Source organism: Meriones unguiculatus, chromosome 6, assembly GCF_030254825.1.
Source record: "Meriones unguiculatus strain TT.TT164.6M chromosome 6, Bangor_MerUng_6.1, whole genome shotgun sequence".
Classification (NCBI taxonomy): Eukaryota; Metazoa; Chordata; class Mammalia; order Rodentia; family Muridae; genus Meriones; species Meriones unguiculatus.
Window position 1 is genome coordinate 44,820,752 of NC_083354.1, and position 26,441 is coordinate 44,847,192.

At 48.6% G+C, this 26,441-nt stretch overlaps 1 protein-coding gene across 2 annotated transcripts in view; it reads right to left on the reverse strand.

Moving 5' to 3' along the window:
* Nucleotides 1–16,027, reverse strand: part of Poc1a (POC1 centriolar protein A) — a 70,932-nt gene extending 54,905 nt beyond the window's left edge. For both annotated transcript variants that reach the window (XM_021639892.2, XM_021639893.2), the window contains exons 1-7: nucleotides 15,605–16,027; nucleotides 14,126–14,210; nucleotides 11,290–11,461; nucleotides 10,742–10,921; nucleotides 8,489–8,596; nucleotides 7,280–7,395; nucleotides 611–744 (exon numbers count right to left, since the gene is read on the reverse strand). In XM_021639892.2, the coding sequence (XP_021495567.1) occupies nucleotides 611–744; nucleotides 7,280–7,395; nucleotides 8,489–8,596; nucleotides 10,742–10,921; nucleotides 11,290–11,461; nucleotides 14,126–14,210; nucleotides 15,605–15,622 (813 nt within the window). In that variant the 5' untranslated portion in view covers nucleotides 15,623–16,027. The remainder of the gene's footprint in view (nucleotides 1–610; nucleotides 745–7,279; nucleotides 7,396–8,488; nucleotides 8,597–10,741; nucleotides 10,922–11,289; nucleotides 11,462–14,125; nucleotides 14,211–15,604) is intronic.
* Nucleotides 16,028–26,441: the final 10,414 nt, after the last annotated feature.

Sequence of the window (26,441 nt, forward strand, 5' to 3'; positions counted from 1 at the left end):
CATAACTACACGTCTACACAGCTACACATCACAACTCTCTGGTCATGGGTGGGGGGTACGTGAGAGGCCTAGATGCTGCTGAGAGCTCCACGCAACCCAGCTTCTATAGATGACCCACCAGAGAGTACAGACAGCTGACACTCTTTGAAGCCACTCAGAAGAACGCTTCTGCTCCCTTGATTCGATGCCAAAAATTCTTAAACAAACATCCAGATTCCCTCTCTTGCCCCAACCTCTGAAAAATATGTCTTTGTCTCTGAGGTCATGGGAATCAGTGCACCCCCAAACTTCAATGGTGATTAGGGTTCCAGGATGCTACTCAACCACCAGACCAAAGAGTCCCTTTAGGGACTGATTCCACTCAGCTTTCCCCAGTCTTAGTTCCCTACTCCCTTCTCAGGCACACCAAGCTCAACCCCAGCAATCATCGAGGTCACAAAAGGACCTCTACCAGCTCCTGCAGGTGCCAGGCCTGTGTCTGCGTCTCCCTGCACTGTCTAGGCTGAAAGGGAACCATGGAAGGGCCCTCCAGTGAGCGCCCCTCAGGTGATAAGGCCCTGCACCTGTATCAAGCTGTACTTCTGTCCCCCACCACACCAATGCCCTTCACCTGGTGCCCATGGAGCGTGTAGAGAAGCCGGCCCTCCATCAGGTCCAGGATCTTCAGGGTTGAGTCGCTGGAGGCTGTGATGAGGTAGTTCCCCGATGGGTGGAAGGAGAGGGCATTCACAGCCGCACTGTGCACTGGAGAAAGGACAGCGATCAGGCGCCGGCTGGGAGCGACAGAGCACAGCTGAAGCCTGAGGCAGGTGACGGGAGTCAGCAGTGCTTTCAGCAGCGTCCTCAGGGACCAGGTTAGGACGGCCATTGCTTGGCAAGATAGGGAACCCCACATAGATTCCCCGGGAGAGAGGCACAGTCTACAGGCAGGGACCAACGACAGGCACTGGGAAGCACAGGAAGAAACAAACACGGGAAGCGAGAGGACCAAATGATCCTTCACTCTTCCCCACGACACTCATCAGTGAAGCTATAAAAGAACAGGACACACAATATAGTGATGAATTGTTCCTGGAGGGAAACCCTCAAAATACTAACACAGTGTGCTCGTACAGGAGAGGACCGTGTTGAGAACAGGAAGCAGAACATGCAGAGATTTTTCAGGAGCTTGAGGGGCGCGGCCTCCTATCCTAGTCTCCCCACTGGCCTGCCTTTTGATTCTGAACAATCACCCTGATTGAATTGGGAGTTTCTCTATCTGCCCCACACCACTAGTGGGGCTGGCATAAGAATGCTACCAGTTAATCTCAAACTGAACCCTCAGACCCTGGTGCCATCGTAGATATCCCTCTCCTCTGGTCCCTGTGCCTTCTACTCTATCCATTTAGCAGCTCCTCATCCATGACTCTTTTCCCACCATCCCTACCCCAGCCTACCATCTATTCTGGTATCCCTCACTCTCCAAGTATCCATTGCCCCAATGTTGGTGGCTTACCCACCTGTGAAGCCTTTTCACCCCTGTTCCCAATGGGGCTAGAAGTCCCCTCCCCTGTCTCTGTTCTCAGAGCTCTCCACTTCACGGCAGCTCCCCTGGGAAGCTTTCTGGGGAGATGAATTTTAAGATAAACTCCTTGCCAGGCCCCCTCCATTTGTTCTTCCAAAGCACCACAAGCCTCACACCAGTTCACTCTCCACTCCCATCTGAGTGTCTCATGATATCACAACCTTCATCATACAAAGGCCAAGTGGAGTCCTCACTCCTGCCTTGGGGTTTGGCACCAAGTGGAACTCAGAAAATGGAGAGGAAGCGGTTACTTGTGATGGTTGCTCAGAAGCCCCTGAGAGCTACACAGCCCTTCCTTGAGGTAGAAGGCAAGTTGAGTATGGAGCTAGTAGAGACGGGCAGACCCATGCAGTCCACATAAAGGAACAACATCATAGCCAACACACGGACCTGCTCATGGCAGCTCCTGCAAAGGCAAGGCCCAGGGACTTCCAATTCACCACCAATGACCTAGTGAAGAAACCAGTGGAGCTGAGCTAATCACGACCCCAACAAGCTGCCATCACCGTAAAGAGGCAAGTTCAAAACCCAGGCTCTCACCTGCATCTGCGAGGATGCGTGCGCCTCTGCGAGGCCCACAGCGGAGCCCGCGAGGGTTACAGGGAGCCTCTTAGATGCAAACCACACTGGTGTACTGCTGTGTCGGGGAGTGTGCAGACATGTTCTCAAGAACACTTAGGGGAGACAGCCAAGGCTTTATGTAACCTGGTATTTATATCTGAACAACACGTTCCAATGACACAACTCCAGGAGGCAGCCTGGAGATCTGACGGTTTCTGCAAGCCCACTCCTGGAGACAGAATAGAGACCCCTTAGCCAGCCCTGGAGCAAAGGCCCCCCTGCCCCACCTAAGACAAAGCAGCAGAGGTACAGCCAGGGGCAGAAAGGTGGAGCACGGTGAGACATGCGCAGGGAGCTTTGAGCTTCCCCAGAACCACCAGGACAGCAGTCTGTGTGGACACAACACTATGGTGTGGCCCCCACCCCCAGGCCTACCTGAGAGAAAACTGTCCTCAGAGGAAGAGCAACAGAAGGCCCACTCTGTTACAAACGCTAGGGTCCCCAACTCCTACAGCCACCCACTCCCAAGGAGGGCTGAGGCTGACATGTCAAGCTTCCGGGGGCAGCCCAGACACAGAACCCGACCCCGCTACTCCCCACTTGCTCTCCTACCCTGCCACAGTCTCCTTCACTCTGCTTCTGCTGAGGTGGTGAGACGGAACCAATCTAGTCAAGTCTCATCTGAGAGCCCTCCCTGCATCAAATTCCCACCCAAGACTCAACTGCCCCACAAGGGGGGCGCCTCCCCTCACAATGCCTGGAGCAGTGACTGCCTAAGAACAATCTACTTTTTATGAAGTCCTGAGCTGTCCAAGTCACCTTGGCTTCAGGGCAGATATCAGGGACAACACAGACTATCATCTGACAGCTGTGAGCTCCTGGTTGTGGCTGACAGTGAGAACTGTAAGTCAGTGTCAGAGATGCATGGCAGCAAGCTTCTATAGGTCACCGGGAGCCAGTGGGGTCCTGCAGACACTGTCCCTAAACGCCAGAACATGGCTTTAGTTTGTGGGCAGCAGATAACCTGAAGAGACTTAAATGCACACAGTCCCTTCCACCTACATTATTTTGTGTACAAGAAAAAGCCTTTGGCAAACGGGCCTAATGGAGTCCAGGGAGGCCAAGGGGCCCAGAGAATGCCTGGGTGTTGAGTAGGATAGAACTCTCTGAGGTAGATGGTGATGGAGCTGAGCTCCATTTCCACATCCTGTCACAAAGGGGTCTGCTCACTTCCAAGTGTCCAGCATGGCTCCTCGTGATGCTAACTCATACTGCCAGTGACTCAGTGGCCTCTGGGTTCCCAAAGAATGTTGAATATACCTGAATATATCCTGATACTAGCAGCAAGGACATTAAGTACTCCTCTTTGCAAACTTCACATAAATGGCCACTTTGGGATGGTAGGAAACAGCGAGGTGTGTTGGCCAGCACTGCTCCTGATCAATACATTCAGTCTCAAAACACCAACTAGGACCAGAGAAACAAGGGCTTGCCAAAATTGACAACCCAAGTTTAATCTCTGGGTCCCACATGACAGAAATATCCAACTCCCAAAGTTGTCTTATGACCTCCACAAGTGTGCCATGGCACAGTCACATATACAGACACACTCTCAGTTAGTTAGTTAGTTAATTTGAACAATTTAAAACACTAAGTAAAGGACATAGTATCCTGCTAGCTGCAAAGCCATTTAAAGGCCCTTCAAGATGAAGAGACAGCTTAGCAGTTAATGTGTACTGCAGTTTGGGTGTGGTGGCACACACCTTTAATCTCAGCCCTTGGGAGGCAGAGGCAAGTAGATCTCTGAGTTCCGAGGCCTGCCTGGTCTACAAAGTGAGTCCTAGACAGACAGAGAAACCCTGTCTCAGAAACAAACAAACAAAACAGAAACAGAATGCATATGGCTTTTGTAAAGGATGTGAGTTTAGTTCCTATCGTGTTGGGGATCCAACACCCTAACCTGCCTCTGCAGGCACCAGTGCATACACACCATTTTTTTTTTTTAAATCACAAAAGAAACAAAGCAAAAAAGCCTTTATAAGCAGACTAGGGGTGTGGCTTGGTGACAGCATGCTTGAAGTCCTAGGTTCAATCCCTAACATCACATTAAAAACAAAAACCCAAGGGCTGGAGGGGTGGCTCAATGGTTACAGTCACTCGCTGTTCTGAAGAATACTGGTCCGAGTCCTGGTTTGCACCCTCATAGCTGCTCATCACAATCTTAAGGGACCCAGTGCCCTCTTCTGGCCTCTTTGGTCTTTGCACACACTTGGCACACAGACATATACAGGCAAAACACCCAGACCTACAGAATTAGGTAAAAGGAAACAATTATCTCTTGGGTAGGTTGGGGCTACACAGATGTTCTCAGGAACCAGTGAACTGAGGACTAAGAATTCCAACTCAGACTTCTGAAAATGACTAGGCCAAGCCTGCTGACAGCCAGTCAAGAAAACCCATCTCTCCCAGGAACCTTGTAAATAAAACACCAGAGTGTGTGGGCCCCAGCGTGGGAATAGTGGGCAGATTCCCAGACCCTTCCTACTGAAGAGCTAGATTTGGTTTTGAGCTGCGTGACTGTAGGCAAGCCTCACACTCCTCACACTGTCTGTGGGTGAGGCGGGGTGGGGGGGAGGGTGGCCAGCCTTTCTGGTCACCCAGGCCTGTGCCTGGATCATGGACCTGCACATGCCCGTAAACCACTAAGCACATCCCCAGGTTTGGGGTCGGCGGGGGCTGCTGCTCAGATGCTTGAACAGTCTTCATGTGGGCTCTGAGCATATGGCGCCTAGCCCACCTCCACGGGAACTGGCACTCCCAGGGCCCCGCCAGCCCTGAAGCTTCCCACTGAACTAGGAAGTCAGAACTGTCCCTTGCAGTGATGGGCAAGAACTAAGAAACCCCTCGCCTACGAGGGCAGTCAGCCAGCCTTAGACAGCAGTCTAGTGACATGCTGTAGCTCAGAGCCGGAGCAAGCTTCACGCCAGCAACCCAGCCAAGAGCAAGGAGCTGAGCACCGGCCAGCTGGACGCACACTGTAGTAGCACTAACCACATTCTTCTAGAGGAGCCCATCAGCCTCTCAAATCAGAGAGCTACTCAGAAGTGTCTGGCAACCACCCAGCATCACCAGGGGACATTGGGAATCTCTGTCCTTAAAACCTTTCACCTGGGTTTCTTAGGAATGCAGACTAGGAGAGAATCAGAGGCTTGCTACCGCAGTGCTGAGAGTCTCCAAATAGAACCATGGGTGCATGGAAGAGGCTGAGCCTCCCAGGCGGAGTCTCAGAGAGCCACGGGGCTCTCTGGGAAGGCCCTCGACTCGAGCAGACCTATCCAGGGCCCGGTATTGGAAAGCAGAGCGAGAGGTGCTCCTCCCTGCCCACAGGGTGACCCCCAATGCTAAGGGGCGAGTTTGCTCTCATGTGAACACCTGCCAGGTGCCACAGCCTTGTGCAGGGAGCTCAGGAGGAAGTGGCTGTGCTTACAGGCTGTACAAAGTCCCCACAGGACTCTGACACACACCAGGACAGCTGAGAAATGTGACCCTGCAGCCTTGCTGAGGAGTTCCATCCCAAGAGGCAAGGAGAGCAGCAAACACCCTCTGAGCGCTTTCGGAGGAACCTGTGGGTTGCAAGCACTCTGTCCACTTGGCCTTGGTGCTCACCCCAGTCCACATACCTCCTGGCCCTGCTAGCCCTGAGCTGTCCTTCTACCCATGACCAAGCCACTCCCTGGAAAACACACAGGCCCCTCCTCTGCATCCTCTGTACTGTTCCACCTGCCTGGCCCTCCTGAGGTCCCATTCTCCTCCGGGCTCTGCCCTCCCCCACCTACCTCAAGGTTCTCACTCTGGGCGCTTTGGGGGCCTTTTCCTTTTAGATGCGCTCCAGTCCTAAAAGCCCGGAATATAGCATTGGCTAAAAAAAATGGTCTCTGAGCCCAAAGGAAGGACCCCACTGCTGTCTCTTCTAGAAACCTCCACAAGAACATCAATGGCAGATACAGACTAGGAAAGACTTAGTTCTTGTGGCTAAGCCCTGCCACCTGGTGGTGACGCTAGGTACTGCATGCCTCGACAAATCTCCTGAACACTTGGAAGCAGTAGCAGAGCATCTTTGTCACTGTTCCCATGTTGTGCCATGCCACTCTCCATTCTTTTTTTTTTTTCTTTAATAATTAAACTTTATTTTATGTGCATTAGTGTGAAAGGGTCAGATCCCTTGGAACTGGAGTTACAAATAGTTGTGAGCTTGAACCTGGGTCCTTTGGAAGAGCAGACAGTGCTCTTAACCACTGGGCCATCTCTCCAGCCCCACACTCTCCATTCTTAACATCAACTAACTGTCCTGCCACCTGTAGGGTGAACCTACCACTGTTCCAAGAGCTCAGAGGAGTCAAGTGACCTGCCTAGTGTCACACAGCTGAGACTGAACACTCCTGAATGCTGGCTACAGAACCCACACTCCACTCTGTCCCATTCTTGTTCACCTCAGTTACCCAAGGAGGTGCTGCTCTCCCAGAGAAGCAACCAAGAAAGGGCTTATGGGGGTATAAGATAAAGAGCGCTAAAGACTGCGTTCCAAAACCAATGTCCACTCCCCACTGCTCTGCCATCCAAAGGTGACAGTGAAATAAGGGACTACAGGCCCAGGCCTCGAAACAAAGCCTGGCCCCCACCGAACGTCAACCTTCTGTGTGGCTCATGGCTCAAGGCAGACCTCTGGAGGATAGCATGAGGCCAAGGTCCTACCAACAATGACTGCTATGGGCAGCCCTGTCTCCTTGACCCTGGAAAATTACCTCTGTCCTAGGGAGAAATGAGTAGCATGAGGACTCTCAAGAAGAAGACCTTAGGAATAGTCCCAGCAAGAAATCTACCATAAGACTCCCCAGCTACAGCGTGTGTGAGACTCTGCTATCTCGTAACAGGGACCTGACCAACATTCTAAGACAAGATGGCTACACCACCAACTGTTCATCCTGGTTAACCCAACAGCCGTAGGACTCCTCCCAGCTCAGGGCTGTCCTTGGGCCTACTGAAGCACCACAGCAATGAACCAAGTGCCTGGCACTGGCCCAGCCTTGCCGTGGCTGCTTGTGGCTGTTCACCACTCATGCTGATAATGGGTCTGGCGTACTGTTCACCACTCACGCTGATAATGCTGCAGCAGCCGGTGGGTCCGCACATCCCACACCTTCACCGTGTTGTCCATGCCAGCAGCTGCGATGCAGGTACCACTGGGGTGGAAGTCCACACAGGTGACAAAACTGAAAGGCAGGAGCAGTCAAGGGCCATGAGAGATCTTCCTTGATTAGGATGGACCCAGAAGTGTCTTATCTCTATGTGTCTGTTTACACGGTTCCCTTTATCAGATAGCCAAGAAACACCAAGTAGGTGACAGCAGCGGCCAGGGAAGTAAAGTTGATTTATCAGGGACTATGTCCCTCCTCCCTCCCTCCCTTCCTTCTTGCTTTAGGAAAGAACTAAGTCTTTCCTAGTCAGCCCAGCATCTGCCATTGATGCTTTATGTTTTTTGAGACATCTCACTATTCACTTTGTAGCCCAGGCTGACCTTCCACCTTCTGTGCTCAGTAGTAAGATTACAAGGGTGAGTAAGCATGCCCAGCCCACTACTGATTTTTAAGTACAATTGAGGACAGCTATCTTCAGACCAAAAAGTCAGTCAACTGCTCTGGGGTTCTTTAGCCGGGGCTGGCTCCAAGACAGGTCCTGTCAACTGAGGCATAGGTAGGAAGGCCCAGCAGGCCTCAAGAGCTGCTCCTCCATTTATCTCTAGAACACAGGCCAAGAGCCTTTTACGCATATACACAGTAGTCAGGCACTCTGGAGGGGCCCTTGCCTGTGAGTCCCAGCTTAAGGAATAAGGAGTGAAGCCACAGTATGCTTAGACACTTAAAAAAGCTAAATCCCTGCTCAGAGGCAGGTTCCTCCCACTCTCCATGTCTAATGGGGCACAGAATGAAGAGCCAGTACCAGCTTTAGAACCTGAGGCTTTCATTCATAAATAGCACCATGGGTGACGCTAAGTTTTTTTAACATGCAGTTTAGGGGCTGATTCAGTGCTCAGAGAGACACACAATTATGAAAACTAGAACTAAAGGGGGAGATTGCATGATTTAAGGGGAAGTGTTTCTGTTGTCTGCGGGGTGGGGACATGGCTTAACTCTCCACCCACAAAGGAAAAGGTAAAGGCTCATACAAAAGGCATGCCCACCAAAGAGCAGCAAGCAGGACTGCCACCTGCACAGCTCCAGCCCCTGACGGCCACTGGGGCCTCCTCATGTCCTGACCCACACTCTGTGCAGGAGCACCTGAAGATGGAGGACAACAGGGACTCACCCGCCATGCTCACAGTATGAGTGGACACACTCCCGGCTGGTCTTGTCCCACAGCTTGACAGTCTTGTCATCACTGGCAGACACGATTAGCCGCCCGTCAGGGGAGAACCTAAGTTGAACAGGGCGTAAGTCACACTTATAACAGACTCCTGGAGTAGCACACTATGTTCTCCACAGGCATCTCTCCCAGCATTCTACCGCCTGACCCAGGAACCCTTTGGGGACCTAAGGCTTTTTGTATTGTTGTTACTTTGACACGGGGTCTCACCATGTAGCCCTGGCTGGCCTGCAACACTCTCTAAGTAGACCAGGCTGGCCTTAAACTGTGGCAATCCTCCTGCCTCAGCCTCTGGAGTCCTGAGACTACAGGTATTCACCACTAGACCCAGCTGCCTGACCCAGGGACTGCCTATGGTTACATATGAAACCTTGAGTGGTCCTGGGCACAATGCACAGAATACCCCAGGAGGCACAATACACAATACACAGCTGGTGCTGCTTGATGAATGGAGGTGGTCAGGAGCTCCACATGAGTACGTCAGCAAAACACAATGTGCCAAAAAAAAAACACATGGAGGCCCTGGGACCCACCATCAAGGCCGACTGTGGACATGATACCCAACTTTGGTGGCTTGCCCTCCCCGCTCAGTTCTCAGGTCCTTGACCTTAAAACCTCTCAGGGTAGGGTCCTCCCAGAATAAAGAATGATTTTTGTCCTAGGGAATACATAACTTCCATGGTATCCACAGAAGAAGACAACTCAGTGGTCCCCAACCTCTGACTTTTGTGTGTAGAAAAATTTTAATTCAGAGCATGGCTGCTCTGGCAAGAGATCACATCCAAAGACCTTCTATTCTAGGTCTTTGTGGTATGACTGGAATACAAACAAACCTTTAGTCCAAGAGACAGAGGCAACCAGATCTGAGCTCAAGGCCAGCCTGGAATAGAGCAAGATTAAGGTAAAGAAAAGCCTAGGTCCAGGCGTAGTGTTACACGCCTTTAGTCCCAAACAATGAAGGTAAAGTTAGTTTGTAGAAGGAAGCACCCATGTTTGAAAGTGATGTCTAATTGTGTGGTAGAAAAGGTGATTGAATGAGAGAAAGATTTGAGAACAGGATACACCCAACTCTCACTAGAAGAGAGAGGAAATGGAAGCTACTTAAACGGCAAAGCAGAGAGAGAAAGGAGGCCATTTTACCAGGGGAGTTTTACAGACAGAGGTTGAATGAGGGAACAAGTTAGAAAATGAGAAGGAGCCAGAAGATTAGAAAAGATTACTGGAGTTAGTTTGAAGCCAAACAGAGCAATTCAGGGGTGGAGAGAGAAGCCAGATGGTATAAGTCAGCTGGGAGAGGACTCTGAGCCCGAACAGCTGGGATGAACCAGCCAGCCCAGAGCTCAGGAAAAATAAGAAAGGGTAAGCTTATTCAGCAGTAAGTCTCAGAGACTTCCTAGATTAGACTGTATGGAGACTAGAAGCTTCCAGGACTAGGCCTAGGTTAGCACATGGAGGCAGTAAACCACAAGACAACAACTGTAACAGGTGAATAAAAGAGCTCCTTTTACATTCAGGATTTCTTAGTGTTCCCTGGCCACCTTAAGCACCTCCTCAGGAGCAGAGCCGGGACATGAGAAAGCTCTGCTGAAAGAGGCTAATGAAGCCACACGTGGAAATATCTGTTGTGCAATTCTTCAAGCCACCAGGCATCCCATGTCACAGCTCCGCCTCCCACATTAAAGCCAGAGGCTCCAGACCAACTCCCTACCTGGCAGCTCTGGAACACGATTAAGCTCTGAGGAAAGCAGGCAAACCCAAGTGCCAGAGAAATGCGGGCCCAGGTCCAGCTCTGCTACTTACCCACTACATGACCCAGGACAAGATACTGTCCTGCTTTAAGCCTGTTTCTTTTTCTGCAAAATGAGAATGATGCTACCTAGCTCGCAGAACTCTCCTCAGGAAGAAGAAAAGACTATCCCGTGGTACTGCTGGGACCTTGCTGTTGCTGCTGCTGTCCTGGGGGACTCAGCAAACCTGGCAGAGGGTCATGGCTGACTAATATGTATCACACATGAGCTCATTGACACTTCCCAACAAGTTCAATGTAGCAACCACTGCTGTCGACACATTACAGATTAGAAAATCAAGGCTTAGGGATGCATTAAAGGGAGGCTGAGCAGCTTGCCCAAGGATACAAGCTGACATTTCCCCTAAACCCCAACTTCCCCCCAGGTTCCCCAGACAGGAAATGCTCACTTGGCACAGCGGACCCAGTTGATATGCTGGCTCAGGGAAAACAGGAATTTCTGGCGATGAGTTGACCACACCTTGACTGTCTTGTCATCAGAGGCTGTCACAAGCGACTGGCCATCACTGCAGAAGTGGACACTCCTCACTGTGGCCGTGTGTGCACGAAACACAGTTGACTCACCTTTGCTGTGAGGACAGATATCCAGACTCAGGAGAGTCAGAATGGTAACATGAGGACCTACAACTGCACCCAAGTTTTCTCTGCCTCTCTGGGCCTGACTGTCCCAGTCTCGCCCCAAAGAGGCCAGAGCCTCCAACAGAAACAAAGCTCTTCCCCACTAACCTCCACCCTCATGTGAGCAGCAGAACCAGGTAGCAGTCCTTCTGACCTAAGGAGAGAGCCCCCAACCCAACTGAAGCCCCAGCCTCTGCTGGCTCCTCAGAGGTCACATGTCCCACTGTGACCAGCTCAAAGCCAAGAAAAGGACTCAAGGAGGGATAGCTCTTAGACCAAATCCCTCAATGCTCTCAGTCCCTTGTAGTCCATAACTCACACATTGGGTATCCAAATGCGAACAGTCTTGTCTCGGGAGCCTGAGGCGAGCAGGTGTCCCGATGGGGAGAAATTCACACAAGTCACAGCATCCTTGTGGCCCATGAAGCGGTAGGCTCGTGTCTGGGGCTTCATGTTCCAGATCATGAGGCATGAGTCCATGGAGCCACTGGCTGAGGAAGTAGGTAACATGATGATTCTCAGACCTCAAGAACCCTGAGCACCCACCTCATTGCCAGGGATACAGGAGAGCCACAGCCCCAGCTCCACCATCACAGGCGTCCCCAACAGGGCAATGACGGGATCCCACTGGGATGGCCATACCTCCTATGACTGCTGACCTACAGTTTGGACAGTCATGGCCCTGGCAGTTCTCCTTGCAGTAGGCCACTATAGGACTAAGAGGCTATTCACATGCCATTTCTGCACTGCAACCCGAGGTGCTATGGAATTCATCCCTGTGGGATCCATGGTTTCTCACTGATACTCCGAGAGTGCAGGGGAAAATCCTCCCAACACTCAGGAGCCAGTCAGACACAAAAGGCCTTTTACTATTTAAAGGACCCACCTTGGGGCTGGAGAGATGACTCAGCAGTTAAGAGAACTGGCTGCTCTTCCAGAGATCCTGAGTTCAATTCTTAGCACCCACATGGTGACTCACAACCATCTATAACTGTAGTCCCATGAGATCTGATGTTACCTTCTGGTATGCAAATGTACATGCAGACAAAGAGAGAGAGGGAGGGAGAGAGAAAGAAAGAAAAGAAGGAAGGAAGGAAGAACAGATGTACAGACTTGGGGCTGCAGAGATGGCTCAGCAATTAAGAGCACTTACTGCTCTTCAAAAGGATCTGGGTTCAATTCCCAGGACCCACATGGTGGTTCACAACGGCCTATAACTCCAGTTGCAGAAGATCTCATGTCCTCTTCTAGACTCTGGGGGCACCAGGCACACATGTGGTGCATAGACACACAGGCAGGTAAAACATCCATGAGCATAAAATATGACAATCTAAAAATAAAAGAATGGCAAGGTGGTAGCTGCACTTTACCTCAGCACCTGGGAGGCAAAGGCAGGCAGAGCTCTGAGTTCAAGGCCAGCCTGGTGAGCCACAGGACAGCCAAAGCTACATAGAAAAATCCTGTCTCAAAAAATAAAAATAAATAAATATATGAGATGATAAATAAATATAAGAGATAAAAATAAAAGAACAAAACTTAATGAGAAGTCTAAGGAGAGGACGGACATAAAAAATGGTTTCAGTTCCCTCTTTGTTTATAGCAAACTACTACATCAAAAACCTCAACAATAAGATAAAGAGGCAAGCCTAAAGAGGCAAGCCTAATCCATGGAAAAAGAAAGCTGCAGCTACAAAGTCCATTTAGGAACGTCAGTGTATACAAGAGGCAGTGGTATGGAATTGGGAAATGGGCCCTGTTCAACATCTTTCTCACTAGTAGGCCTCTGTAACAAGAAAATGTGCCCTATTACTGTGGGTAATCAAACTGAAGAAAGGAGCCTATGAGAAAGAAAGGAGCCTATGAGGCCTATGCCACAGAACAGACCCAAGAAGTGGCCAGGATGTACAGGGAAAAACCTAAACCCTAACCTCTCTCTTAAAGGCCGTCTGGCCAGCATGCACAGAGCCTGCACAGGTCTGCACCAGGCCCTCTGAGTATTTATTATAGCTTCCAATTTAATGTCATTATGGGATTCCTAAGTATGCAAAGAAGTGGGTCTCTGAGTCTTTTCTTTATTTAGTGCACATTTGATGTTTTTCCTGCATGTAAGTCTGTGTGACAGTGCCAGAGCCCCTGGAACTGGAATTACAGACAGTTGTGAGCTGCTATGCGGGTGCTGGGAAGTGAATCCTGGTCAGGTCCTTCGGAAAAGCAGCCAGTGCTCTTCACTGCTGCGCCATCTCTCCAGCGTGGGATCTCAGATTCTTGTGCCTTCTCTTGGGCTCTTTTCTCTCTGTTTGTTTGTCTGTGCAAATCTGATGTGATTGTTTTTATCTTATTATATTTTATTTTGTTATATTTTATAATTATCCCTTTGAAGCCTATTCTTTTTTCATTTATTTTTATTTTATGTGCATTGGGGTTTTGCCTGCAAGAATGTTTTTGTGAGGGCTGGAGAGATGGCTCAGAGGTTAAGAACACTTGCTCCCCTTCCAAAGGTCCTGAGTTCAATTCCCAGCAACCACATGGTGGCTCATAACCATCTATTGTAAGATATGGTATATAAATAATAAATAAATCTTAAAAAAAAAAAAGAATGTTTCTGTGAGGGTGTCAGATCTTGGAGTTACAGACAGTTGTGAGCTGCCAAGTGGGTGCTGATAATTGAACCCATGTCCCCTGGAAGAGCAGTCAGTGCTCTTAACCAATCGATCAGTCATCTCTCCAGCCCCCGCCTATTCCTTTCTAATGAGAGACAGAAAGGGGATTGATCCAGACAGGAGGGAAGGTGGGAAGGAATTGGGAGAAGTAGAGGGAGGGGAAAATGTAATCATGGTACATTTTGTGAGAAAGAATCTAATTTCAATAAAAGGAAAAACAAATAAATAAATAAATACATACATACATAAATAAAGGCTGCGTGACCTTGGTAAGGTTCCTAACCTCTCTAAGCATTATACTCTTCTCATGCAAAATGGAGCTTATGTGGCCTAATAAGCCCGGTGTCCAGAAGGCTGGCAGGCAGAAGCAAAATAAAGGGCTAGACAAAGCAACATGCCTTTGCTGTACCCTGGGGTTCCCAAACACACCTCCCAGTGAGAAGCTCAGCCTTCTTAGACTCTAGAGCCTGAGACAAGACAAACGCTGTCTCTTACCCAGCTGCTTCCTGTTGAGACTGAAGTCCACACAGGTAACTGCATCTCGGTGGCCTTTAAAATGCCTCTCCAGTGAGGGGTCCTCCTGGGGAAGAATGAGGTCAAATAGTTAAAGCCAGAAGAAGGGGCTTCTCTCTGGGACCACGACTGTTCCTGCAACCAGGAGATGTCAAAAGCACTCATACCCTGATCTTGTATATAGACAATCCTAGGAATCCACTGAACACAGAATAAATGAGTACAGCAAGGAAGGGTACACAAATCAACAAACACACGTCCAAGAATGAACGGATGAATAAAAAAAAAAAAAATCCAAGAAAAACAAACCAAATGCAGGCTGTGTGTGGTGGCCATGCCTTTAATCCCAGCACTTGGGAGGTAGAGGCAAGCAGATCTCTGTGAGTTCAAAGCCAGTCTGGTCTACACAGTAAGCTCCCAAATTAGCCAAGGCTATATACAAGACTTCAGGAGTTATACCCTATCCATAGTTATCTCCTTCCACCTCAAAACAAAACAAAACAAAACCAAAACAACAACAACATTTCAGGATCTCCAAGGAACCCAGCTTGGGAAAGGGCATTTCTATGGCACAGCAAAGCCATTGCTACTCCACAAAGCTGTACTCAAAACAAAGGTGAGTCCCTCGTGAGTACACAAAGCTGTACTCAAAACAAAGGTGAGTCCCAGCTCCACCCACAATACTCCTGCAGGACCACGCCTTTTAACAGATGGAGTGGTGGTTGAGGGCGGAGGAGGGGGAGAGAGCGCTCCATCTAAGTAGAAAGCGCTCATTCTGCCTCCTGTTCTCACCTGAGCCTCTTGGAAACATAAGGGCGAGGGAGTGTCCATCTTAGGCTCAGTGGACAGAAGCATGTTCAGGTCCAGCCCTCATCAGTGGGACCCCCTTCCCAAGGCCCTCTTCCCTGGGCAGTTTCCTGCATGCGGGTCTCACCTCCCCTAAAGACTGTGTGGGGATAAATGTAAACAATAGCAGACGGGGTCCTGTTTCTACCCTAGTCTTCAGGTGCATCGGCCATCTGTTCAGAGCACCAGGCCCCGTGGATGCAAAGACCAATTCGGGGTCCTTTTTCTGGACTGGGAGAGGGTCAGTGTAGAGCCCAAGTCACAGTTGCAGGGCTCCGCCACCCAATAGCCTACTGCTTCTACCTGTTGGAGAGGATGTCACCTCCAAGAAAACCCGTTGCTCAGAAGAGGGCAGGCTGACGAGGCTCACCCTGGTCACCCAGGCCACAACAAGGGTCCGGCCTTGCTTGTGTCTTCCTCGATAAGCTGTACATCCCAGAGGCAGGGACTCGTTCGCCCGGGTGGTCCAGCATCCAGCCTGGCACTTGGGGCGCTGGGCCAATACCCGTACTCCCAACCTTAGATGGGGAGGCCACTGCAGAACCCCGCGCCACCACCCGCCCCTCTCGCGGCCATTGTTCCAACCAGTCAGGCACCCACTCTTCAGGGACTTACCGGACTGAGGGTGGTCATGGCGGAGCTGGCGGAGCTGGCAGGACCAGCGGGACCCCAAATGCCCGAAATAGTTGCGGCGGCAGTTGTGCCAGTTCAGTTTCCGCGCCCCCAATCGCCGCCAATAGCAACGCCGGTGGCGTCGCCACGTCCCGCCCACCGCAATTAAAGGAGAAGGGCTCTACGTTTTTTGACCGCCGACCGGAAGTGGGGCCGCTCGATGGGCGGCCAGGCTCTCGTCCTCCAGCTCCGCCAGATGAGGTAGACCGCGGGCAGCCAAAAAACCTCAGTCCGCCGTCACACCTTCCTCCTGAGAACTTTAAAAACCCTAGATGACCGTTTCGGCCCTTCAGATAATCGCCTAGCTCAGGCAACAGAGCGCTCAGCCTTCCGGGAAATGAAGTTCTACGTAGCACTTATCCTTCAGTCTTAATAAAGCTAGAACTACATTTCCCGAGATGCCCCGGAGCGGGCAGGATTCCGGAAGGAAGACGCTGGTGTTGCTATTTGCCTTAAAGCTTCCGCCCAAGGCGCCATTGAGAAGTAGTTACCAGCCCCTGGGGACCTCAGAGAGGTTCGTTCCTTCAAATGCTCCTAAGTGTCTACTTAAAAGAACTGGAGTCACTCAGAATCACAACCATGAAGCAGAGAAACCTGTGTTCAAATCTTAATACTCTATTGGTTTTACTGAGTGACTTCATGAAAAATGCATCCGCTCCGAGGCCAGTCTCCCGGTGTGTCCTAAGAGGGAATGTGATTGCAGCCCAGCCTTCTCAGGACCCTTCAGCCTTGAGAAGCCTTTACAAACTATATGTCTAAAATAAGTCGATGTATTCCCATCGCTGGGGATAATTCTTGTGTTCGTGTTACATGGCCTGGCCGTATCTTCAAAAAATAAAATAAAATAAAATAAAAAGTAAAAGACGCAATTTCGGGCCTGACCACCAGAGGCCGACCTTTCTCACTGCAGTGAAAGCGGAGAAGGCCCTGAGTGACCTTTTTCTACTGTGCTTTCTATGGAATCTTTCCAGTGTGCACCTGACCTGAACTGGATGTTTTGCAAGATTCAAGAACCTTCCATCACCTCTTACTGGGCAGGCCAACTTGTCCATACTCCAACACTAATTAGAATCTGGCTCTGTCCTGAGGTTTCTTAACCACATGTCTAGGCTTGAGACTGTGTGTCCCTAAATCTGCAGGGACAGTAAACTTAGAAATTGGCATGTGGAGAAGTGTATTTGGACTTAAAAGAATGACTCATTGGTTAAGAGTGTATACAGTTCTCCCAGAGGACACAAGTTCTATTCCCAGTACTCATGTCAGATGGCTTACAACTACCTGTAACTCCAGCTCTAAGGCCATTCAACACCTCAGGTCTCCCAAGGCACCTGCACTCACACACACACATGCTTTTAATTAAAAATTGAAAAAAAAAGTTTTAAGGAGAGATACAAGAAGCGGATATATAACTGATCCTGTTTTAACTATCTTGGCGTAGAATTGGTTCCTTTACACTAAAAATGTTTCGGTTAATTTAACTTAGGTACTGTGGGATTCCCAAGACAAAAATAGTTGCTCACGTACACAATACACTCTGGATTCTTCAGCACTGTTCAGAGGACAATTTCCCAGCCTTCCCATAAACAGTATCCAATCGTTCTCGTGTCTGTAAGTGCCATGAGCATGCCATGCCAGAAACATGATGGACACATTTGTATATTTCCACAACGTCAAAATGTATTGAATACCAGTAAATTCACAAGCTATGTCAGCTCGGCTTTTGAGACAGGGACTCTAAGCAGACCTGGCTTTCCTTCTTCTGGTGGTCCTAGGCTCTTTTTAGATTCATATGTGTGAGTGTTTTGTCTGCATGTATGTATATGCACCACACAGATGTCTGTTGAGGCCAGAAGACATCGGATCCCCTGGAACTGGAGTTACACACAGTTGTGAGCTGTTGTGCTGGTGTTGGGAACTGAAACAGGGCCCACTGCAAGAGCCATGGGTACCCACCACTGCTCTCTCCAGCACCCAGCCACAGGTTCTTTCACTCTTGGCTATTTGTTTTCCTCTTCCTTTATTTTTAATTTTTTATTTTTATTTATTTATTTATTTATTTAGCATGTTGGGAGGTAGCCACCAAAGAACACTCCTCAGACATGGGTTTAAGCCAATAGAAAGTCTTTATTAGCTGTCCAGCAACTACATTGGGTGTTCAGGATTCCAGTGTAGCCCCGAGCCTTTCTCAGGGTAAGCTTTTAAGCACAAAAACCATGTTCTGGGGCTAGAGAGATGGCTCAGCGGTTGGGGGCACCGACTGCTCTTCAAGAGGACCCTAGGGCAGGGTAGGAGAGATGGCTCACTGGTTAAGACCACTGTCTTCTCTTCGAAAGGACCTGGGTTCAATTCCCAGCACTTACTGCCGTCTGTACAGCCAATTCCAAGGGATCTAACACCTTTACACTAATGCACATAATATAAAATTAAATAAATTATTTAAAAAAAACTAACAAAAGAGGACCCTGGGTTCAAATCCCAACATCCACATGGCAGCTCATAACTGTCTATAACTCCAAGACCTGATACTCTCACATAGACGTACATGTAGGCAAAGCACCAATGCACATAAAATAAAGGTAAATTTCTAAAAATGTTGTGGGTTGACATACTGCAGTTAACAAGAACAGTTAGTCAGAAGCAAAACTACAGAAGCCGAAAAGCAGGATCTGTACATTTAGAGACTTCCCAAGAACTTTGGACTTTGATGGATTAGGCCTTTGTTTTAGTTTTGTCAGGTGGTGCTGTCTATGTGCAGAGTTTTAGAGCCTGAATGGTACTTCCACCATGGAGCCAGCTGTGCTAAGGTCTGGAGGCCTGTTATAAGGGTCTCTCATGTAGCCCAGGTTGGCCTCCAGATCACTACACAGCTGAAGACATCTTTGAACTTCAGATGGTCTTGCCACCATTCTGGAAATACAGGTTTGTACCATCACGTTTGGTTTATACAGTGGTAGGAATTGAAGTCAAGCATGCATGCTAGGCAAGCACTGTCCCCGCTGAACTATAGCTCAAGCCCAAGATTCTAATCTTAATTACTAATATTACTTCCAGATCTCTTACCTGTACATAATAATATACATGTGTAAATGTAAGTTTATAAATATGATAAATATGTGTCAATATACATAAATATACATGCACACAGAATGTATTATGTAGGCAACAGAATGACTACAAAATAATTTAAGAAGCTACAGAGATCAAAAAAGCATTGCTGAAAGGAGAGGTGGGAAGCTAAAACAGATGCAAGGAGTTACTTTGTTATATATGATACTAATGAACACAGTTGGAGGGCTGCTCCAGTTTCTTAGAGTCCAGCTGCAGGGCCAAGCTGCAGGGCCAAGCTGCAGAGGCATAGCGCCATCCTAGGTATGGATAAACAGAGATATGGCAATTTGAATGGGCCAGGTTAAGCAGAGGAACCACGTGAGCTAAAGCCTTGAGAATAGTGAATTCTCTGTTGGTTCCTCGACACACGTACTCCGTGACTGGGTGACTGGTCACTAAAAGGTCGATGGAGCTGTTACCATTGTTCTGTTAGGTGTTCATTTTAGGGGATCCAGGTGAGGGTGTTGCACCCCTCAATGGTCTAGACTGTTCTGAGAAGTTCTCAAGGGGCTGGGTGTGGTGGCACTTTCCTTCAATCTCAGCACTTTGGAAGCAGAGGCAGGAGGATCTCTGAGTTTGAGGCTGTGTATTTCCAGACCAGCCAAGGTTTCATAGTGAGACACCACACACACACACACACACACACACCTTCTCAAAAGAGCAACAACAACAACAAAAAGTTCTTAGTCCCAGAGTTTCTGATATGGTTTTAAAACACCCATGAGCCTACATGTTCTCACTTCACTTGGATAAGGTCATAGGTGGTAATTTTTTCCTTGCAGGAATAAGATGTCTATCAGTCTGTGTGTCATGGTTGGTGCCTAGACAGATATTGTAATCTACATGCACAAACAAAAAATATAAAGTCATTCTGCATCTGTGTTTACACTGACTATAAAGCCAGCTGCCGCTGTGAAAGCTGGAATCACCCAGGGCAAGGTATGGCTAGCAAGCCACTGGAGTGAAACTTAGAGCTGGGTACAGCCTGGTCTCCACAGCCAGATAAACATTCAAGGCACTAGTGGGTGGGTAGGGGGCAGGTAAGAGAAAAAAATGAAGAAAAGTCTGTCTGCTAAACCTAAGATTTAGGCTGGAAGCTGGGTGGTGGCGGCGCATGCCTTTAGTACCATTGCTTGGGAGGCAAAGGCAGGCACATCTCTGTGAGTTTGAGGTCAGCCTGGTGTACATAGAGAAACCCTGTCTTGGAAAACAAAACAACAACAAAAAAGATTTAAACTGAAGCTAGGTGAGGTGTGCAAGCACTTCGGGAGGCAGAGACCAGCCAGGTATCTGTGAATTCGAGGCCAGCCTGGTTTACAAATTGAGAACAGGACGGTCAAGGCTACACAGAGAAACCCTATCTCAAATAATAATAATAATAATAATAATAATAATAATAATAATAATAGTAATAATAATAATAGTAATAATAATAAACTTAAAATTTTTCTTGTTGGGTGGTTGTCTGTTTTGCCCATTAGCTAAATAGTCTTGGCTACAGGAATCTTCATTTAGGAAATTGAATTTAAGCAGGCTCAGCAGCTCAGCCCTGTAGTCATAGTTACTGAAGAAGCTGAGACAGGATGATCACAGCTTCTTAGCTGGCCTACAGAGTGAATGTGAGGCCCACCTGCCTCAATAAGTGAAAAAGGGTAAGTAACTCTTCGCTCGTACCCCTGTAAGTAACTTTAATAAACTCTTCTGGCCTCCATTTTCATACACAGGCATGTACCTGCACACACAGATACATATACACAAAATAAATTAAATAGATAGATAGTCATATTTTGTGTGTGTGTGTGTGTGTGTGTGTGTGTGTGTGTGTTTAGTTTTTGAGACAGGGTTTCTCTGTGTAATGTTGGCTGTCCTGGACTCGATTTATAGACCAGGCTGGCCTCAAACGCACAGAGATCCACCTGCCTCTACCTCCCGAGTGCTAGGATCAAAGGCGTGTGCCACCATGCCCGGCCAGACAAGCATTTTAAAAGGAAGGGGCCAGTGAGATGGCTGAGCAGGGAAAGGTGCTTGTTACAAGCCTGATGACTTGAGTTCAATCTGGAGAAGGTGTAGGAGGCATGGAGGTCCTTCTACTCACAGAAAAGCATTAAAGAAGCCAGGAATGTTAAACACACAGGCTTGTTCCGCCGAAGGAAGAGATGTTTAACCGAGAAGGCTGGGAGAGGATGTGGTTAATAGCCTGGCGACATTTTCACTATTTGTGTGACCGAGACCACACGGCTCCACCCCTAGACCCGTCCTGTGAGCTTGTCAACCTATAGAGCCCATCTTTATGGAGGGCATCGCGTGTACTTTACAAAGAGTTTCTGTGTAGCCACATCTTAAGGTCTATTGTGCACGTGAAATAGAGTTGATTGCTACTAGGAATATTCTCAAGAACCAAGTTGAAGTTGCACTATGCTTAAATATGCCCCAAAAAAACTACTCGGGGTCAGACTCCCCAAGTCGGAACCAGTACTCGCTACTCAGTGGCATTGAACGGAGCTATCTTCCTGTGTCCCTTGACTTTTTACTCTGCTGGCCGTGGTGGTCACAGAGACACAACCCCAGCCCTCCTCCCTCTCCCTGAAAGAAGGAACCTACATGGTAGAAAAAGGGAACCAACTCCTGCAACTTGTCCGTTGACTTCCATACGTACACCATGGCACACGTGCCCACGAACACAAAAAAATACATGCATTAAACAAATGTAAAAAAATACATAAAAAAGGAAGCTGTGGCCACAGCTATGTCAAGGCCCTGAAGTCCATCTTCAGTACTGCAAAATAAATAAGAAAAAGGAAAGTTGAAATTTGGAAAAAATTTCTGAACCAGGCATGGTGGTGAATACCTTTAATCCCAGCACTCTGGAGGCAGAGGCAGGTGGATCTCCATGAGTTCGAGGCCAGCCTGAGCTACAGAGCGAATTCCAGGACAGACACCATCTGGAAAACAAACAAACAAAAACAAGCAAAACAAACAAACAAACAAAAAAAAAACTAAAAAAAAAAAAACTTATGTGAAATAGTTTTCAAACGTCAGTTTTACTCTAAGTGAGTATCATGGGAAGATTTTACTCAGCTTCCAGGTCTTCTCCAGATCTTTCCAGATCTCGGTCTTCTCTGTTCCTATCCACCAGGGAAGCAGAGCAAGAGAAGCCCCACCTTGGTGAGGAGGCTGCTTTACCCTCATAAGCTCCCTTAGATTGGACCACAGCTCTGACTCGGGCCTCCATGTTGGAGGGAGCTTAATGTTGAGGGGACTGCAAGGGGCCCTGCCTTCTCAAACCCCGGTACCAGGGACGTCTCTATCCTGACACAGAGCCCACAGGCATGTCCACATGCATGAACCTCTTATCCCATCGTCATTCTACACTCCAAATTCTAAGGCCATCCCAGGACAGGATGAAGACAGGAACAGGAAACTCAGGCACTCCACTACTCAGGCTAGCCTGGCCCAGCCCAGCCCAGCCTAGAAAGCCCATCAGTGCTGTCAGACAATCTATTCTGTCTGAAATTCGGTTCGAGGACAGCTCAGGGCTTGTCCCCAGGGTTGGGCTGGGCTGGGGATGCATCAGGTTCTGTCACCTGGAAGCTGGATAAGCTAGTAAGAGTCACACCACCTCTCCCAGCCTCTGAACTCTCAATTAGAGTGTAATCACAGCACTATACCTGCCTCAGTGAGGGCGGGGAAATCCCATGAGCTGTCCATTCGTGTTGGAGCCTGATGTTTCTCTGCCTCTTGATGTGAAGTGTATGGCTTCATGCTTCCTCTGCGCCAGCCATCTAGCCAACACCCCCATCCCTGCTCTTCCTACTCTCCCCAGCTCTCTGTGCTGCAGCCTCGTTGGCCTCACCAGTCTTGGAACAATACCGTACTTCGCTCCCCGATCAGGACTTTTATGCTGGACTCAGTACCAGAGACAACTTGGTTCTGACTCTCACTTCCATAAGGACTTATTCAAACATCATGATCACTCTACTTAAAAAATGTCAGCCCTCCCCTCCCTTGTCCCTTCCCTGCTTCATTTTCCTCCAGTGATTTATTACCATTTCACACACTGGGTTTCTTTCTTTCTTTCTTTCTTTCTTTCTTTCTTTCTTTCTTTCTCTTTCTTTCTCTCTCTCTCTCTTTCTTTCTCTCTCTCTTTTTTTTTTTTAATTTGGTTTTTTGAGACAGGGTTTCTTCGTGTAGCCTTGGCTGTCCTGGAAGCCAAGGCTGGCCTCTGTAGACCAGGCTGGCCTTGAACTCATGACATCCACTTCTGCCACCCAAGCGCTGGGATTAAAAGCATGCACCTCCACTACCTGGCTCACGCTGGTTTATTTCATTGTTGTCCTTTCTTGCTGTTATTGAGACAGGGGTCTCACTAACTAGCCTTGGCCTGGAACTCACTATGTAGACCAGGCTGGCCTCAAATTTATGGAGCTCTGTCCACCTCTGCTTCCAGAGTGCTCATTCCTGTGCCACCACAACCAGCCTCGTTTTTGTTTTTTCAAACAATGTCCTATAGCCCAGGCTAGCCTCCAATTCCAATAGCCAAAGGTGACTTTGAACTCCTGTTCTCTTGCCTCTGTGTCCTAAGTGCTGTGATTACAGATGTGGGCTGCCTTGGCTGGTTGAGGAAGGACAGTTTGTCTGTGCGTAACACTCTCAACCAAGGTCTGAAAGGAGAACTAAACAGAAATATGAGGATCAGGACATGACAGATGAGATCAGGGATAAACTGGATTGTAAGAACACAGAAGTAGACTAGATGCCTGGAGAATTAGTCTCCAATAAACCTCACACCCTGCCCCAGGGTTACAGTGAAACGAAAGAGCTTCCCATGCCTCTCAGATGGGACTGTGGCCCAGATCCACCTCTTGTGGGAGGGATTCTGCAAAATACCCTCCCCCAGGGAGTCCCACAGAAGTTCTGGATCTTAGTGGTACCCTTTGCAGCGCTGGCATGAGCCTGTGAGCCAGCTGTCTTTAAAAGCAGGCCACATCCTAGAGAGAGAAGAGAGCCAATTGTGTTATAGACCTTCAGCCTTGCCCACGCCTGCTCCTCTGTGCAGCAGCAGCTCTGGTAAAAACCCCTTGCCAATAGGGACGTTAAGGGGTGGGGGCTCTAGATGAGCACCTAACGTTAGCCCATCTTCCCATGTTTCAGGTAGTAGACATGACTACTGTGTGGTTCCTGTGGTGTAAGAACTAATGCAGTTCCTGGAACTGCTGTGTGGTTCCTGGAGATAAGAACTAATGCTGGTTTCGAACCATGTGTCCCCTGCAATCAGTTTCTAAGAAGTGTATGGACACATAACTGCGCTGCACCATCCTCTTTGTTCAGATGGGAATGCCTCTGTGTTCCAAACCTTCTCCTTAAATCCCCCAGGCCTGACCCATGCCCTTTCTCTCCTGTTCCCCCCCGCCAAATTCCCAGACCACTTTTACAGGGCCCAGAGCCAGAGGAATCAATCCTAACTGTGATGAGGGCGAACTCCTCAGCAGTATTCCCTGTTGTGGACCTGTAAGCATGGGTTGAGAGCAGGGTTTAAATACACACAGCCTCAGTTCAAATTGTAGATCTTTTCCAATAAATAAAGCAGCCACAGCTTTAGAGCAGCAGCTCTTAGCCCAGATGCTGTACAGAGCCTCTGCATTGGGGCAAAGGGCAACATCAGCATTTGTAGCTTTTGTTATTTTATTGTCACTTTAAACAGCCTCTCCTATACTAGGCTGGCATCAAATTCACCAGGTACTGTTGGCCTTCATTTTTTAACAAACCTACTTTATTTAGAGTTATTAAATGCTTCTACCTTCCTTCCAACCCCCCAACACTGGGTAGGATGGAAAGAAGGTTAGTAGGGACAGGGGTCAGAGTTCTCTCTGCTACTTCCTGCTGAATAGGATCATAGGATTCTTTTGGGGGCAACACCAATATCAGTCATCCAGAAATCCAGAAGTCCAGGTAACCAGCAAACAGCAAATGCAGCCGCAGGGCAAGCCAGCAACAAGCAGTCCTCCTGCAAACGGCAGCGCCTTCTTCCTCTGACTGTCATATTTATACCTCTCAGAGTCCTTAGACTTCACCTGGCAAAGAGCACACTCTGCACGAGACATTCAACAGGTGAGGACAAGCTAGACTACCCAAGTTGGGCTTTTAACAAAAACATGTTTACATATTATAAACCAAAACATCCACAACAATGTAGACTTAAGTGAAATCTTGAATTTCTGATCCCACTGCCTCTGCCTCCTAAGCGCTAGGATCAACAAGCATGCACCATCATGCCCAGTTCAGGTGATCCTGGGGGCCAAACCCAGAGCTTCGCTGTGTCAGGACGAGTGGGGGTGGTCTAAGGCACCAGACTCAAACGTAAGGCCTTGTAGATGCTAGGCCCGCACTCTGCCTAGTGAACTGCATGCAGCCTGACACCACCGAGTCTGCTGGTGTGTGTCATGGTCTCACTCTGTAGCCCTGGCCAGCCTGGAAGTCATTGTCTAGACCTGGCTGGCCTTGAACTCACAGATCTTCCTGCCTGGCACCAGGATTAAAGGTGTATGTCATTATGCCTGCCTAACATCAGTGCTTTTTAAGCTCTCTAGGTGAGTCTAAAGGGCAGGCAAGTCTGAGAACCCTGGCTCTAGAAATGACCAAAAGGCTTTTTTGGGGGGGCGTGGGGGAGCCTGGAATGATGGTTCACTGGTTAAGAGCACTAACTGCTCTTGTAGAGGACCTGGGTTCAATCCCCAGTACCCATATGGTAGTTTATTTAACTGTCTGTAACTCCAATTCCAGGGGATCTGACACCCTCACATGGATGTACATGAAATAATTTTTTTTTTTAAATAAAAAGACTCTTCTAGGGCTGTGGAAATGTCCATATACTCTGTACAGCATGATTTCCACTGGTCACATGTGAGTGTGGAACACGTGAAATGTGGCTAGTGTGGCTGAAGAACTGAATTCTTCATCTTAGTTTGCTAATTCTTTTAACTATAATTAGCTGTGTGTGGCTAGTGGCTACTGTATTGGCCAACACAGCTCCAGAATGTGGCTTGGCTCTGTGGCCTCAGGCAAGTCATTGACCACTTGATCTTCAGTCTTCTGGTAAGGTCATGAAGGGATGTGGGGTCGAGTTGACAGTGCCTGTGGAAGTTTTTGGCCTATGCCCCACTAAGAACTCATCTGTCTGCAAACCTGACCTCTTAACCCTAGTGTGTTCAGGGAGAAAGACTAAGAGGTCTGAACCAGTTTGGGACACCACAGTATTTATGAGGGGGTCTTGGGATTCTCCTGCCCCCCATAAGAGATGAAGCTAAGAGAACTCACTCTATAAACCAGGCTGGCTTCAGACTCAGAGATCTGCCTGCCTCTGCCTCCCAAGTACTGGGATTAAAGACGTTCAACAACCGTGCCCAGCTTCAGATGTTCGTATTTTTTAAATGATTAACTTAATTTAATTTTATGTGTGTGGGTGTTTCGCCTGTATGCATGTCAGTGCACCACATGTGTGCCTGGTGCCTGTGCAGAATGGAAGAGGTGTCAGATGTCTTGGAACTGGAGTTAAAAGACAGTTGTGAGCTTCCATGTGCCAGGAATTGAACTGGAGTCCTGTGGAAGAGCAGCCAGTGGTCTTAACCACTGAGCTCCAGCCCCTGGTCACATATTTTAAGATGATTTTTCTTTT